Below are 17,119 nucleotides of genomic sequence, written 5' to 3' on the forward strand. Positions count from 1 at the left end.
TTGCTGTCACCTTGAGCCTGGCCTGGAGCACCTCAGAATTGTTTCCTTTTTTCCCAGTGTTAACTCCATACTTCTCACCCTTTGGCTACATCCTGCAGGTGCAGATCTCAAAATACTTCACAAAGTAGATAAAAGTTATTAGTCCTATTTTCCAGATACCTTTAGGTACTCTGGCAAACCAAGGAGAAGAGCCCTTGTAGAGAGAGCTGTATCAGGAGCTTCCTCATGTAGAAATCACATGTGTAGCTTGATGAAGAGGTTGGGTAGTTTATAATTTTTTTGGCTTAAACCTGCTAGAATTGTTAGGATTAAATGGAACTGTTTGTGTCTGGGTTGAAATTAGAAAAAAACCCAATTTGCGGTGGAGACTAGCTGAGTCTTCCAGTGGAATAGTGAATTTCTGTAGTGTAGCTTTGACCACAGCCGCAGCTATTTGTATTTTTGGATAAAGCTTGGTTGAGCATGTTGTGGTGCCCTACACTACTTCTTTTCAGGGTGACTTCCTAAAGGAGAGAGCTTCCAGACAGGCAGAGCCAGAGCTGCTCCCAGAGAGGCTGGGGGGGAAGAGCACTGTGGTGGAATGGGTTTCCCGAATTCCACCTCGTGGGCTGCCTGTGCTGGCTGCAGCATCCAGCTGAGCTGGGCAGGCAGCTCCGTGGGGAATGTGCCATAATCCCATCTGGGAGTCACAGAGATGGCCAGCTTTGGGCTCACAGCCATCCCAGCTGTGGGTGCTTCACCCTCTCCCTCCCTCTTGCTGGAGCTGGCACCCATTTCCCACACTCCTGACCTCTCCCTGCTGGGACTGTTGGTGCTCCAATCCCCAGGAGACCAAACCCCCCCAGGAAAGCCCTGCCAACGCTGTCCATCCTGAATAGCTCTAATCCACTCTTAATTCAGCTCCTGGATGAATTGAAGGCTGCACCCTTGCTGGCATCTCCTCCAGAGTATCCCATTAAAGCCATGACTCCCTGCACCCTCTGGGCCTTCCCTCATCAGGATTTTTCAAGCAAATTCAATCCTGGAAGTTTTCATGGCAAGAAGAAGCAAATTCTTTGGTGTTGGGTGGCTGGCAAACAGGCTCTGCTCTTCCCAGTGGCAATCCTTAGCAAAGAAATTATTAGGGAGATCTTAACCATATAATATTTTGGCAGGGTGCTGGGTGGCACTTGCTGCTGCTGCTGCAGTATGTTTTTTTTTTTTAAAAAAAATTAAAAAAAGGACAATAAAGTAGGCTTTTTTATTTTGTTGGAAAAGAAGATTTCATGTTATCTGTGTTTGCAGGCTTTCTGGCTCATATGCTGGAGGAATCCTTGCTGCGGGGGTGTTTTCATTTTCCCGTCTAACATGGCAGTGGTCCATCACGGCGGAGGTTTTCAGCTTAAACAATCTGTTTGTGGGGCTGCTGATGGCTCTCACTGCTCATTTTGAGGAGGCATCCACTGCAAAAGAGAGATCAAAGGTAAAACATCTCAAGTGAATAGTTCTTTCTCTTTTTTTTTTTTTTATAATTGGTTAGCACCTGTTTGTTTAATTTCCTGTTCGTTTACTGCTGATTTAGTTTTGTTTAAATAAAAAGGCCAAGTTTTGGGTCTTGCTTCAGCACCTGTGCTGGGTGGGGTCCATCCCTGACCTACCTGGATGTTCAAAAGTGACAAACATTGAAAAAACCCTGCCCACTTTGCTTAAGGATTGAGTTGGGACCTGTTGGATGGGTTTGGGATTGATTTATTTAATACTCACAGGATGGAAGCAGGAAAACCAAAATCATTTCTATCTAAACATTTTAGTTCATCCTGCTTCAAAGACACAAACTAGGCTGTGAGTGTTCAAGGTTTTATTTTAAGAATTGATAATTTTCTTGGGGGTAAATGGATATATTGTACAGAAAACTTAATCTAATCAGAAACCAGGTTCCAACTCAAAAACGGGAACGAGCAAATTTTCAATCAGTTTTTCTTTTGAAATTAAATGTGCCCCTAAAATAATGGCATTGTTAAACACAGAGACTTTAAATTTCATGCTGTATTTTCTACTTTATAAACAGACTAGTCAGCCAAATGATATTTTTGCTCAGCAGTCTTGTTCTTTCTACTTTTGTTTGCCCGAACATCTGATCTCCTTTCCTCTGACAGACTTGCCTGCTGTGACTCCTGTAAATTGTGTGAATAAAGGGATTTTTGTCGGGCTAGGCTAGAATTTCAGGCGTCTGCAGTGGTAGTTTACTCAGCTTCATGAGTTCTCAAATAACATGTTTTATCAATGGCTACAGAGACCTTGTTTTACCATTGGATTTTTAAAAAATTATTACTATTTTCTAATGAACAGCATCCCAAGATCCCCACAACCTGAACTCCACAGACATGGAGCTGGGCATTTTCCAGCTTTCTCCCATGTTTCACATGCCCAGTTTCCAATGGGATTTTCAAAATTAGATTTTCAGAAGCAGTTAAGGAGCTTGTTCCAATGTGTTTTTGAGTGTCTGGCTTCCCACGCCTGGAAGAAGCCAGGCTGCCAACAGCAAGCTTGCAGTGCTTTTCATAAATCAGATGGTCATACAGACATCATATTGGAGCTCATCCATGTACTTAAAAAATGTCTGAGATGGTTCTGAGCCCTGCCAGGCAGCTCTGAGACCCACAGAGGTTTTTCTGAACTTACAGCAAGGTGCTTCCATGGCAGGGCAGTGTCCAGCATGGAATGCTGTGCACTTAATTAAAAATTACAAGGTGATCATTGCACCAGGGCAAGTGTTTGCATCTCACACAGCACCCTCACCAGGGGCTGAAAGAAGCAGGGGATGTTTAGGGATATCAGGAAAAGGTTCTTGCCCTAGGGAGTGGATGGGCACTGGATCAGGCTTGAGGTTTTAGAATAATGAGGGTGTCACCTTTAATTCTCTTGGCTTAGGAAGTTTGTGCAGCCCTGACTTTAGCCCTCTGTGCCTAACAAAGAGGAAAAAATCATTCCTGCTACAAAAAAAAAATTAGATTTCTGTAGATAATGCCTTTATTTTAGGACATTTCTGAAAAGTCACTCAGAGTGAAGTGCTGGGCAGCCTCCCCTGTGCAGCTGGGTTCAGGAATTGGACTCATCCCATCATTGTGATGTGATGATGCTGCACAGGATCTCTGTATGCATGGAGGCATGGCTGTTCAGCTGGACACTTCTTAAAGAATGTTTTCTGTTAAACAGTTGAAATCTCCCTGTAACAAATCAAAAATCCCCTGAGTTCTATGTTACAACTGACCACTGCTCACTGGTGTATTTGCCTTTCTCCTCTAAGGATGATGAGCTGAATCTTTTTGATCTCTGGATGGTTTTGCAAACTTGTAAATAGTAATTGTGATTTTTATTTTTTTTTCCCTCCCAGATCTCTAAATTGGGTGCCTTTTGCTGTGGGCTCAGTCTGTGCAATCAGCACACCATAGTGCTTTATGTTGCTTGTGTTGTGCCCTGGGTTCTCTCACGGCTTTTCAGAAAGAAGGTATGTATTTATAGACATTTACACACTCACACCTCTGCTTTTCTAAGGCTGGGATGGTTTTTTCTCCCCCAGAACTTGTGTCACTTCTAAGTTGATGTATGTGATTAATCATGACCCACTGAAGTTACAGTCTGACATCACAGCCACTGATCTCAAGGGGGTCTGATTTAAAGAGGGGCTTTTGACAAGGGCATGGAGTGTTAGGACAAGAGGCCTGACTTTAACTGATAGAGGGTAGGGTTAGATTTAGATATTAGGAAGAAATTATTTAGATATTAGGAAAAAAATCTTCCCTGAGAGGGTGGGGAGGCCCTGGCACAGGGTGCCCACAGAAGCTGTGGCTGCCCCTGGATCCCTGGCAGTGTTCCAGGCCAGGATGGACAGGGCTTGGACCAACCTGGGATGGTGGAAGGTGTCCCTGCCCATGGCAGGGGTTTAAAACAAGATGATATCTAAGTTCCCTTCCAGCCCAAGCCATTCTGGGGTTCTGTGATCACAGTTTAGGTCTTTGCTCATGCTGGTGATCTGTGACCCCCCTTGTCCCTGGCACAGGAGTGCTCTGCCCCGGCTGCTTGCAAATATCCTGTGAGGTAAATAATACTTGGAACTAAAACTCAGACTTCCCCGTGCCATCAGCTCCCCTGGAGATGAGTTTCTGTGTGGTGGCTCCCTGGTGGTGACCAGCAGAAGCCACATCCACCCTGTGTGGTTCTCAGTAGTGGCACAGGGCATAACTAAGCCTGTGTGAAGCACATGAGCTGCAATAAATGCAATGCAATTCTGACGAGCTTGATCCAAAATCTCTTCAGCATCCCCAGAAACCTCCTTTTCTGGCCATGTATTTCCATTAACACAATCAAGAATCACTTCTGCAATATATTTGTGTTCCTTAAACAGTTTGGTTTTGGGTTTTTTTGAGAGAGACCTCTGTGATTTCCAGCAAAAGCAATGCTGTGCCAATATGATAATCCTGGGAAATACTTTGGACAGCCCAGTAGTGCCTGCTGCAGGAAACCACTGAGTAAGATGGAAATGGATGGAAAACTGCCTTTTTAAAGTACAAATGAGCCACCTTTCTTCTGAAGGAGCTTTGACCACCATCATTATCAAGCTCCTTTCTCTGCTCCATAGATCATCACTCCCAGTAACCCCAAATGCTGAGGAAGTGCTTTGATTGACAGGGCAGTGGCTAACAACAAAGCAAGCGTGCAATATTCTAGGGTGGGATTTTCCAAAGCACTTAAAGGAGTTAGGCACAGAAGTCCCTTTGAAAGTCTTGTCTCCCTGACCCCTTAGGCAGTGTCGAAAATCCCACCCCAAAAGTTGGCCTATCCAATTTAGCCAGCGTAATCACGATCAAGGAAATGGCAAAACTGACTCCTGATGATGGTGATGATGTGTGCAGTTGTACTAGAGCAGCATTTATGTGGGGTTTTTTTTTTTTTTTTGCCAGATGGAAAACCAGCCAACTCTTAATCGCTGCAAAGTGGGTTATCTCAGCCTTGCAGTGCTTCAGCCATCTATGCATGTCATGCCATGATTTAAATGTGAAAGATGCAATGAGTATGATACTCATGAGTCCTAGCTAATATTATTTGCTTCACTTAAATTTCACCCTGCCATGCAAAGGAGATCAGTTTGATGCAGTTTCCTAGTAATCCACAAAATCGTAAGGTTTAACATAGCATTTTGTAGGGACTTACTATAAATTGAGAGATCAGCTCTGTGTAAATATATTTGATGTTTTTTCTTTATCTGTTCTTGAAGTTCCAGCGTGATTAAACTAAAATAAACATTGTTATGCAATATGACATATTTTGGTGCAGGAATTGTCCCTAGGCCATTTGCTGAAGTTGGGTTTATGCTTTTTGGCTGGTTTGCTGCCTTATCTCTATCTGCCGGCTTCGTCCTACCTCAATCGAGCCCGCTGGACCTGGGGAGACCAGACGACTTTTCAAGGATTTTTGACCCACTTTCTGAGGGAAGAATATGGGACATTCAATCTGGTAAACAAGGGTCACTTCCTAAATTGCTTCCTTTTCACTTATGCAACAGCAGAAGTGTTCTGTTTGTGACGATTAAGGGCTCGCGGGGAAGGAAATTGAAAATGTTTCATTTTTTAAGCATTCATTTTGGATTTCGACCTCCTGACCTGTCAGGTTTTCTGGGAATGAGTCACATGGCTGGGAAAGCAAAGAGATAATTCTCATTGCATTATGGAGTGAGCCATATTATTTCCTGGGAGCTGTATGAGTGTCTTGTGTGTGTTGGAGCCCAAAGAACAAACTGTGCCAGAGGGAGTTGGTGACATCAGTTTTGTGGTGTTTTTAAGATGAATATGGTCTTATTTTTCTATTTTTAACTCAGACATTTAAAGAGGTCACAAGCAGTTTTCATTTAAAAGCTATTCCTCTTTAATTTACTGATGTTGAATTTAAGTGAATGGTTGGTTTGAGGGCTCTCAGGAACCTCTGATCTGAGTTATTGAGGTCTCTGCTCTTGCCAAGAGAGGGAAGAATCTGTGGTTGCTTTCAGAGTGTAGGGTTTGCATCTTCCTCCTCCAGCCCTGACTTGGATGTTAGGCTCTGCCCACCCAAGGAAATCACCAGCCATCACCCCAGTGTCTGTCCTGCTTCCAAGTTTTCAGAGCAGAGGGCTGGGAAATCACACCACTGGGAAGAAAACAATAAAAAGGTGTGGTCTGCGTGTTCTGTCACTCCCTGGAGTCCAGGAGCCCAAATCCTCAGAAATCACCCTTCTCATGCAGCCAGTGTGACACAGCATCACTGTCACTGTGCCTTTCCACCCTTCTCAGAGAGCTGTGTGGATGTAGGATGTGCATCAAAAGACATGAGAATTCCTGCTGCTGCCACTAAATCTGCCCAAAAACTCCTGCAGAGATCAGGTCCAGCCTCTGAAGGGCTTGTGAGACTTGCCCTGTTGTCCTGTTCCCAGCTGTCTCCTGAGAATCAGCCTCCACTGGGCAGAGCAAGGCATGCAAATCCCTTAACTCCTCTCTCCATCAAATGTGATGAATTCAAGTTGATGTTCAGGAGGCTTAGGGATGGACTGTGTGTAATCCTGCACCACAAATCACATTTAGGATGAACTTGTCTGAAGCAGGAGCAATAAATACAGCAAAATCCAAGTGTTTGGTCCTGGTGCCAGCTGGGATAATGCCAGAGCACTGCTGGATGGACAGACAGCTTTTACATCCCATAGCTCTGTTTTAAGGGTAGGCAGGGTCAAAAAAAAAAGCCCAGAAAATATTTTGGAGAGGGTTCCACCTGTAAGCCATGGGTCAGAAATGTCATCTCTGTGATGGATGTGTCCAGGGCCATCAGCTGCCAGCAAGGTGGGGCTTCAGGAGCTGTGAGCTGGCTCTCCATCCTCTAACACTTATTTTTTAATCAAATCCTGGGTGCAATTAGCTATGCCATTTTTACTGAGATTAAATATTCCTTCCAGACCTCTTGAATCTGTTCACCTTATCTTTAATCTGGTAGCCACCACTTTTCCAACAAGCAGAAATAAAGGGAATTCCTCCCCTCCACACAGCATATCTTTTTCCCAGACATGTGCCATGGATTGCAGGTCTCTGCAATAAAAATTCTCATTATCTCCTAAAGATTTTGTACAGCTCTGCTTTTGTCGGGGCAGAGGAGACAGGGGCAAGTCTGGTAAGCAATGAAGAATTGAGCTTGTTCAGGCTGTGGGGAGATGTCACAGAAAATAATTGCACCATGAAGATACAGAACATGGCCTCAAGTTGTGGCAGGAGAGGTTTGGATTGGATATTAGGAAAAAAAACATCACAGAATAAATGGTCAGGAATTGGAATAGGCTGCCCAGGGATGGAGATTCCACCACTGCCCTGGGCAGCCCATTCCAATGGCAGCTCCAAAGCTTTTAAGGGCTGGTGTGACTTTTTATTTTTTAATGTGAATTAAGTGCTGATGAAAGTTATGGGATTGACAGCTTTGCAAACTCAGTGTTGCTGTTTAATCACATAACCCAGGGTAGTGCCTACAAGACCTGCGAGACGTTGTCCCAGACTTCTGTTGTCTCTGATTTAGTGACAGAGATCAGAGTCCCCCAGTCCGGGCTAGGAGGATCCAGGATCTATTTGTAGATCTCTACAAGAAAAAAACATCCACAAATTTGTGAAGTTGGGAAGTGGTGGAGTCCCCATTCCTGTAGGGATTTGAAATCTGTGTGGATGTGACACTTGGGGACATGGGTTAGTGGTGGCCTGGGCAGTGCTGGGGGAATGGTTGGACTCAATGACCTCAGAGGGCTTTTCCAAGCCAAATGATTCCATGATACAGCAGAGATCATGGTTAAACCATATGACATGCTCTAATCACAGGATAATGAGTTGCCAGCACCTTGAAGAAATGTTTATCCAGGGGGTGAATCCCTCAGTGGCATCACATAAAACAGGGATGTCAAGGCTTGAGCAGAGGTTGCTGCCTTTCTTGCAAACAGAGAATGAGAAGATTTTCCTTGCCCTGGTGATACCCAGTCAGTGTGTGGGTTCCTCATGGGTTTCCTTTGTTTTTACTTCAGGCCAAGTCCGAGACAGGATCCAGTATGGGGGAGATGCTGCTGTGAGTAACACCTTGGCTGTGCCTTTCACCTGTTGCTGCTGCTGTCCTTTGGGCCAGAGTGGCTCCTGTCCTTCCTTTCCTCACCCTGTCCAGAGCTGGGCCATGTCTGTCCAGCACAGGGACAGCATTCCTGCCCTCTGTCTCCCCCACTGAAGGAAAAACAATGAATCCTCCATCCCAGTGATTTTCCCTTCAAAATTCTACCATATAACCCACCCATGTCCCATTTCTGGTAGACTCAATCCCAGCAGAATGGGAATATGTTCTGTTGTGCTTATTCCCTCTCTCTCCTGACACTTTAATTGAGTGCAGGGATGATTTGGGGTTACAAATCCATGCTTTAATTTCTCCACAGTTTCCAGCTGGCACAGATGAAGTCAGAGCTCTCCCTTCCTGTCCTTGCCCTGGCACTGGTGGCCTGTGTGGGCACAGCACTGCTGTAAGTTGAACAGTATTTGCTTCAATGTGCATTTTTTGCGCATTTTTCTTACTGACTGCATGCGCAGCTTGTTTTGCCTTCTGCTTGCTGCTGCAGAAATTGCAGCAATTGGCTGTGGTCATCAATTATTAAGAGCAAAATATCCCTTACTCCTGGTTAACCCTGTGGCTTGGTAGGTGGCAAGCTTAAAACTCCTGAAGTGCTGATGGCTTTGTGCTTTGAAAACAGAAGTTTCATAGATGGCAAAGGTAAAGAAGGACTCATCAGCTCCTTGTGTTAAATGCATTTAGGTATGCAAGTACAAGCACGTATAATTTTTGCTTTGTTTTCCATCATGTCTCAGGAGTGACACTTTTTTATTTTAATAGGAAAAAGCAGCAGAAATCACATGTGATCTGGCTCTTCACTGGAATGCTCTGCCTTTATTCCCTTTTCTTTGCTTGGAGAGCAAATTTGGATGTTACAAAGCCTCTGTTTCTAGGCGTGGTAAGTTGCACTCCCAAAGTTGCTCTGGCATGTTAATTTTTGAGAGAAACATTCAAAACCTTAAAACCACCTGACCAGCAGCAGGCATTTGTCTTGAAACTGTGGAAGGTGCCAAAATACAACTCCAAGGCCAGGTTGGATCAGGTTTGGAGCAACCTGGTCTAGTGGAAGGTGTGGGATGTGGGGTGGAATGGGATGATCTTTATGGTGCCTTCCTACCCAACCCCAGTTCTGGGATTCTCTCTCCTAGGTGGAGCGGTTCTGGCTGCAGAGCAGTGCTGTGGTGGCTGTGCTGGCAGGGCTGGGGCTGGCCACACTGGCCAGCCTTGGGAGGGGCACTGTGCTGGAGGGCTCCTGGCTGCTGCCATGCCTGGAGTGGCTTTCTGCTCTTGCCCTCGTGGCTTCTCAGCTTTGGGCAAATTACAGGTGAGAAGTTCCTTCGGTGCTGCCTCGCAGGGTGACCTGGGGTGCTACTGGGGTTTCTGTCCTTGGCTGGGAGTGGGAAGGGCACTTCTCACACCCCACTTAAGCTTACATGGTCACAGCCTCCAGAACCTCCTGGTTTGGTCTCCTCAGAGTCACCAGCTCCAGGCTGTAAATGAGGATGTCACAGAGGTTGAGGGAAAAATACTCTGTAGGTACGTAAACTTCTGAAAAACCCTTGTAAATCTGTGCTTTTTCTCCTAAGGAGGTTTGCAGAATTCATGTGCCCCAAAGTTCTCTTGCTTTCCTTCAGGCTACCTTGTGCCCTGAAGTTTTTTCTGATTTTTCCCCCATTTTTGTAGATTTAAATCTGTAGTTTTGGGCTTCCCTATCCCATAACCTATGCAGTCACTTGGATAGGAATCAGTGTCCTGGTAGGGATGCTCAGGTATAGGCTGGCCAAGGAAGTGTAGACTTCTTCCTCAGGAATCCTTTTTTTGGCACACCTTTTCCAAAGTCTTGTCCATCGGTGAGCCAATCCTAGCTCCTGTCCTCACGTGTCATCTGAATCCATACCTGGAGTATGTGGACACAACTTCAGTGAAAAGGATCCAGCCTCAGATCATGTAAACCAACTTCTGCCTGATACTACAAAAACTTGGAGTTTTCAATCTTAATAGAAACATTAAAGGATAAGGAGGATTTCAAATACTCTATAGAACCATTGTTGTACTGGCACTTCCAGCACCAACTAATACATTTTTAGACTTAGCCCAAAAAGAAATCAGAATTAAGGTGAAAGTGTGCAGTTAGTGTGTATTCTGGCAAAACTGTAGTGGGTGGTGCTTTCTGCAGGGGGCCTGTGCTTTAAATGCTTTCTTTCTGCATCTCATTTTCTCTGGAAATGGAGATATTAGGTTGTTGTAGTGATTCAGTTGTTGACACTCTCCATCCCTGGAAGTTCAAGGCCAAGTTGGATGGGGTTGGAGCAACCTGGGACAGGGGAAGGTGTCCCTGCCCATGGCAGGGGGTGGAGTGAGATGTTCTTTAAAGTCCTTCCAGCCTAAACCATTCTGTGACTCTGTGATCCAGCCTGACCAGGGTGGATTTCCCCTGTGGGTGCCCATTGCATAAAATTGTTCTGAATTTCTGCAAAGCCATGCAAATACCTGGTTTAAAGATTCTGTTTTCCCTCTGTTCTCTTCAGCACTTGTGATCAGAGCAACAACTACGTTATTGATAAGTTTGCAAGGAACGTGCTGTCCTCCATGCCAACGGGGGCAGTGATCCTGCTAAGAGGAGACCTGCCTGGGAATGCTCTTCGTTATCTTCATTATTGTGAGGGGATGAGGCCAGATATCACCTTGGTGGACCAGGAGGTGTGTTCAGAAAGTGCTGTTTAGAAAGGCAGATTCAAACATAAGCAGCAGAAGTTCAGTTGTTCTTTGAGAAGGTCTCTTAAAACTCATTGGAAATTAATAAATTTGATTTTTTTTAAAGAACTGTGGGTAACCCTGGGATGGAGTGTGGTGTGCACATTCCTTTTTCACTGAGAAATGGGAAAAGGGAAAACAGTTACAGGATGGGTCACCCACACTTCCACTGCCACATCACCCTCACACCTGGCTTTGCAACTTTGCATACCCAATTCCTGATGTTTAACCAAACCAAATCCCTGTTGTGTGTCTTACCAGCAGTGGCTATTTTGTGGTGGAGTGAGGAGCATGTACCTCTAATCAGAAGGCACTGGTGACCCAGTCTGGTGCTGTGCTGTGACCATGGTGGCCCAGTTTGACCACGGTGATCCAGTCTGGTGCTGTGATCTCACCATGGTGACCCAGTCTGGCCATGGTGACCCAGTCTGGTGCTGTGATTTAACCATGGTGACCCATCTGGCCATGGTGACTCAGTCTGACCATGGTGACCCAGTCTGACCATGGTGGCCCAGTCTGGTCATGGTGACCCAGTCTGGTGCTGTGATTTAACCATGGTGACCCAGTCTGGTGCTGTGATCTCACCATGGTGACCCAGTCTGGCCATGGTGGCCCAGTCTGGCCATGGTGACCTAGTCTGGTGCTGTGATTTAACCATGGTGACCCAGTCTGGTGCTGTGATCTGACCATGGTGACCCAGTCTGGCCATGGTGGCCCAGTCTGGCCATGGTGACCCAGTCTGGCCATGGTGACCCAGTCTGGTGCTGTGATCTGACCATGGTGACCCAGTCTGGCCATGGTGGCCCAGCCTGGTCTTGTGTCACTGCTGACGTGGCTGGTGACATCCCTGAGCAAATGGTCATTACTCCTGCAGAAACCGTTTCTTCTGGATGTAAATCTTCTGATTGCTGTTCAGATGGTGACAATAACTTTTATTCCAGATGATGACTTACGGGTGGTATTTACCCAAGCTGGCAAAGCATTTACCTGGTGTTTATTTTCCTGGGAACCGGTGGAATCCTGTGGAAGGAGCATTACCCGACGGGACACTCGCCTTTAATCTCCATCGTTTCCTCAAAGTAAATAAACAGTAAGCATTTCTTTCGTATGTAACAGCTTTCCTAAAATCTCTGACCTTTTTTTTTTTTCCTCTTGAAATTGTTTATGGAACAGCTTGGTACTGCATCCAAAAGACCAATTTTCTCCACTGACTTCCTCCCCGGTGGCGAGATTATTTTTGCAATTAAAGCAAAATATCTCTGCAGAAGTAACTCCATCTGGATATAATATTGCCTGTTGTTTTGAGGTTGGTTTGGTTTTTAGGAAGGAGAAGGGAAAAAAGGTGATCTGCAGAGTGTTTACTGATGATTTTTTGTTGTTGTTTTCAATACAATTCATCACAGAGAATAGGAACGTTCCTGTGTGCTCAGAACAACGATGGTTGGAGAGCAAATTGCTGCTGCTTCTCCTTTGTGAACATTGTGGCCAACTGATTAGCATAGAATGAATGTATTCCAGGAATAATCATCATATAAAAATAGCTTAGTAAGAGTGGAGAAAGGATTAGATACTCACACGAATAAGAATAGCATCTGCATTTAGACTAGCTGGGGTGAGCCCTGCGAGGGTGGGGAGGCACAGGAGCACAGCCAGGTGCCAGTGGGCAGAAATGGGCTTCTCCTACAGCTTCTGGCCTGTTTGGGAGGTCCAGGAGAAGGGGACAGGATGTGCCAGCTGCTCAAGATGGGCAGTGTCAGATGGGGAATTCTGTTTTCCAGACTGCCCCGAAAGGTGCCTGTGCTGGTGGGAGATGTGCTGGGTGGGTGTGTTTGCTGCACAGTGTGGTGTGGTGTGGTTTGGTTTGCTCAGGGACACGGGGTAGCCCATGGTCCCTGAGGTGGCTTCACCATTGCCCTCTCTGTTGGTTTTTTTGGCAGTAAGGAAGTGTTTGTCTGCATAGGTCTTCATGAAGGGGACTCGACCTGGAGAAGGAGCCACTCGCTGTGGCCCTGGGGGACGTGTGAAAAGTTGGTTCCTTCTGGAGCTGTGTTTGACCCAGGAGAGTGGATTCGTCTCACAAGGAATCTCTATAACTGGACTGAAGACTATGGCAGGTAGGAGGCAGAGGAGCCTCTGCTCCTTCCTGCTCATCATTTTCTGCCAGCAGCATTGCAGTGTTAGAGGAGTCAAACAAGAGCCAGAATCTCAATATTTTGTGTTCTGGAGAGATAGCAGGGAGAAATTCTTCCCTGTCAGGTTGGTGAGATGCTGGCACAGCCCAGAGAGCTAGGCTGCCCCATCCCTGGCAGTGTTCCAGGCCAGGTTGGATGGGGCTTGGAGGAAGGTGTCCCTGCTCATGGCAGGGAGTTGGAATGAGATGATCTTTAAGGTCCCTTCCAACCCAAACCATTCCATGATCTGTGATTTTTAAGAGTGTGAAAAACAGCAAGGGCATCTCTAGTCAAGTATGAGGTCCAATTCTGACCTTAAAACTTAATCAGGATCTAAAATTATTGAGACATCCAGAGGTCTGAATGTCATAGGCTGACCTGTGGTAGTAAAAAACATCTCTGGCTCTGAGATCTGGGATGCTGTGAAACACCTGATATACCAGAGGCTCCTTCTGTGGAGAGAGAGGCACAAAGTTTTTTGAATGACAGAGAATCAGCTGAATTCCCTGCTGTCAGAGCCACAGGCTTCATGACAGGTTTTCTTCTGCCTGGGGGGTCTGTAGCTGGGCTGGAAGGGTTGTGGGGGGTGAAACCCAGCGACGTGGATCTGATGGCTGAATTTTATTTCCATTCCCATTTAGTTTCAGCCCCTCTTCCTGGGAAGCTGTTGCCAACGAGGAGATGTGGCAAGCCAGGTAATTTTCCTTTGCTCTCTTCCAACAGCCAGTGGGCACTGCCAGCTCAGTGGTGTGGAAACACACACCAAAGCAGGCAGCTTGATGGGCCATGGCCTTATTGGGTCTGCACGTGCCAGGCTTTAGAAGGAAAAGGCTGGCAGGATGAGATGAACCATGCAAGGCTGCCAGCAAAGCCTTCAGGCAAGTGGCTGTTTTGTTCACCAAAAGGTTCTGCTCAAAGTGTCTCAAAGGTAGTTGGGGTGTAGGTTGAGGAAATAGATTATGGAGAGAAATTTATATCACTGATGGCTTTGCTGTCCCACATGTGGACGTGTTGAAGCTGTGTATAACCCTGTGATGGGAGCTGGCTGCATGAAGCAGTTACCACATGGGAGTTTTTATCCTTTTCCTAGGATGAAAACAGCTTTCTTCATCTTTGACCTCGCAGAAACGGCCAGTGTGACCGCAGAGACGAAAGCACAACTTTACACATTTGCGTACACTGTAAGTCCTGGGTCTGGGTTAGGAGTGCTCCCTGCATCCTAATTTTTTTGCCCCCTTTTCTTTTAAATTTCTGGAGTCCATGGAAATACAGTGTTTCCATGCAGGCCCTGCAGTCTGCACTCCCCTTGTTTATCCAAACTGGGAGCACAGCCGATTCACAGAGATTTGTTCAGGGATTTGATCCATTCCTGCTTGCCCCCTCGGTCATGGAGGATGCCAACAGCAAACCAGTCAACACCCTGCTTTTGCTATAATTATGTTGTCTGTGCTGGGCTCCAAACCCATGCCAAGAGATTGCTTGTCCTGAAGTCCCCTCTATGCACTTGTCCCCTCTGTCATTACACAGTCGTGCAGTCTGAGCCAGCAAGTGTAAAATCCGACAGTCTTCTCGCTGCAAATTAATTCTGCTGCATTTCACACCAAAGAATAACACCCATAAGCTGGTGTAGGTATCTCTGGAAATACTGGACTGCCTGAGATGCCAACAGATGCACAAAGTGATCAGTGTGTGTCAGCAGAGAGGAGCAGTATTTCATACACCAGCACAGAATCAACAACTGGTTTCCTTAATTCTTGCCCGTTTTGCTGTGATTTTTGCTGTTCTGCAAAGTTCCCAGGCACATGCCTGCTGTTGAGCTTATGAATATTCCCACTCAAGTCAACAGACTGCTTAATTCCTGTGGAAGACATCCTGATCTCCTGAAATATTGAGTAAATGTCTTGCAGGCGCAGCAGTTAAATCTCTTTTTTCCCCCAGCTTGGTGTAACACCTCTCTGGGGGAAGCACATAATGTGCTGTGGGGTTATCACCATCATCTGTAATGTTTCTAAACAAACAGCTGCTGTTGGAAGGGAAACGTTTCAGCCCCCCTTGGATTTCTGATTCATGCAGCTGAATGGCAAACACAGAGCAAATTACAGAAATACTCCAGCTCTGGACTTGGACATCTAAATAGCATCTGTTTCTTTCCAGGCAGTTTTGAAGCACTGTTAAAAGCTGTTGCTCTCACTTTGTTCAACTAATTTGCTGCCCCTAACTTCTCTTTCTTTTTTTTCTTTTCTTCTCTTTTTTTCTTTTTGTTCCTTTAACAGTCATACAAAGAAATTGTCAGCTCCCATCCCCATCACCCGGTGAACTGGCACAAAAACTACGCCATCGCCTGCGAGAGGATGCTGCGCCTGGGCTTGGGGGACCCCGAAACGCTGCTCTCCCAGACTGTGAAACACTTCCTGCTCTACACCCAGAAGGCAGAGGATGATCCCCAGCGCCAGGACATCCTGCAGGCTGTGCAGCACCTCAGGGAGGAGCTGCAGGGGCTGAGGAGGAGGAAAGCGGAGCTGAGGCGCAAAGCTGGGTAGCTCCTGCTCCTGCTGAAACGTTGAAGTCGGGACTTAAAATCTGAATTAGTCCTTGGCTGTGTGAGAGTGGTTTTAAAAGGTGGCAGAAATGGCAGCAGAGAGGAAATCCAGTGTGATCCCCTCTGCAGAAACATAGTGATGTTTGACTTCTGTTGCCAAATGAACTTTTTGGGGGGTAGGGGAGAAGCTCACCACTAAATAAAATATCAGGTTTCAAAAAAGAGAGTTTTCTTTCACAAGAAAACTATGAGTTTGTACTGTGAATATATATATATTTTTAATGACTGCAGCATCCATTCTAGATGTAAAAATGTATTTAGCATTTTACTGTTTCCTCTGTTGCTGAGCCAAGAGGTTTCCTAAAACCATTTTTCATTAGCTGTGCTGTGTCTGTGTGTTTTTGTCCAGCAGGACAAGCTGTGGGATGGTGCCCTCCCAGGAGCCTGGTCATTCACTGTTTTGGATGTGCTCTGAGCCCTGGCTGTGCCTGTGCCCAAGGGCACTGCAGAATCATCATCACAGAATCCCAGAATGATTTGGGTTGGAAGTGACCTTAAAGATCATCTCATTCCAACCCCCTGCCATGGGCAGGGACACCTTCCACTATCCCAGGTTGCTGTAAACTCTGTCCAACCTGGCCTGGAGCATTGCCAGGGATCCAGGGGCAGTCACAGCTTCTGTGGGCACCCTGTGTCAGGACCTCCCCACCCTCCCAGGGAAGAATTTCTTCCCAATATCCCATCTAACCCTGCCCCTCCTTCACTTTGAAGCCTTCCCCCTTTGTCCTGTCACTTCATGCCCATGTAAACAGTCCTTTTCCAGCTCTCTGGAGCCCCTTTAGGTACTGGAAGGACAGGGTGTCCTGCTGGAATGGAGTGGATAGAGACCAACCCATTTTTTTCTGCCTCCCGTGCTTTTCAGGGATGCCTGCTTTCCTTCCCTTGGGATTTTATGATGGGATGGTCTTCATCGCTTAGAGTTCCAACAGTGAGCAAGCAACTTGTGTGTTTTTCCTTGCAGAGGATCTCTGCTGCAGCAGTGTGACATCTCCTGCACTGGGGTGGGGGGACTGTGGTCCTGAGACCCACATGGGATGTAAGAGCAGCTCCCCTGGGATGCTGCTCTCTTCATGGCTCATGGCATCCCTGCTGTGGCCTCTGTCTGGGCTCTCCTGGGGATGCCAGAACTGCAGTTTTGGAGATATCAGGGCTTTAACCAAAAGAATTGGGTGTGGATCCACCTTCCTTTTTAATCTGCCCCAGCAGCCAAGTGACTTCTGGGTTTAACAAGAACTCAGCTTCTTTTCAATAAAAAATACATAAAATGTGTTTTTCAATATTTTGTCAGTTAACAGTACTTCAAATGCTTAAAACAGACCCAAAACTCTGGGGGTGTTCCTGTAAAGTCCCGTTCATCTAAAACTTCAGATGTTATTCTGTGGTTTTGTGATATCTCAGCCCAGTGTTTTGCAGGAGACAAATTGCTGCCAGGTCAGGATTTCTTTTGGACTGGTAAAATTGTCAGAGAATA

At 46.1% G+C, this 17,119-nt stretch overlaps 1 protein-coding gene across 1 annotated transcript in view; it reads left to right on the top strand.

The window, feature by feature from the left end:
- Positions 1-15,810, top strand: part of TMEM260 (transmembrane protein 260) — a 57,377-nt gene extending 41,567 nt beyond the window's left edge. The window contains exons 5-17 of the mRNA XM_041476918.1: positions 1,285-1,462; positions 3,374-3,487; positions 5,314-5,493; positions 8,057-8,097; positions 8,453-8,536; positions 8,905-9,022; positions 9,273-9,448; positions 10,653-10,824; positions 11,820-11,968; positions 12,816-12,992; positions 13,691-13,744; positions 14,140-14,230; positions 15,323-15,810. Of these exons, the coding sequence (XP_041332852.1) occupies positions 1,285-1,462; positions 3,374-3,487; positions 5,314-5,493; positions 8,057-8,097; positions 8,453-8,536; positions 8,905-9,022; positions 9,273-9,448; positions 10,653-10,824; positions 11,820-11,968; positions 12,816-12,992; positions 13,691-13,744; positions 14,140-14,230; positions 15,323-15,589 (1,801 nt within the window). The 3' untranslated portion in view covers positions 15,590-15,810. The remainder of the gene's footprint in view (positions 1-1,284; positions 1,463-3,373; positions 3,488-5,313; positions 5,494-8,056; positions 8,098-8,452; positions 8,537-8,904; positions 9,023-9,272; positions 9,449-10,652; positions 10,825-11,819; positions 11,969-12,815; positions 12,993-13,690; positions 13,745-14,139; positions 14,231-15,322) is intronic.
- Positions 15,811-17,119: the final 1,309 nt, after the last annotated feature.

Source organism: Pyrgilauda ruficollis, unplaced genomic scaffold (assembly GCF_017590135.1).
Source record: "Pyrgilauda ruficollis isolate IOZ18807 unplaced genomic scaffold, ASM1759013v1 scaffold110, whole genome shotgun sequence".
Lineage (NCBI taxonomy): Eukaryota > Metazoa > Chordata > Aves > Passeriformes > Passeridae > Pyrgilauda > Pyrgilauda ruficollis.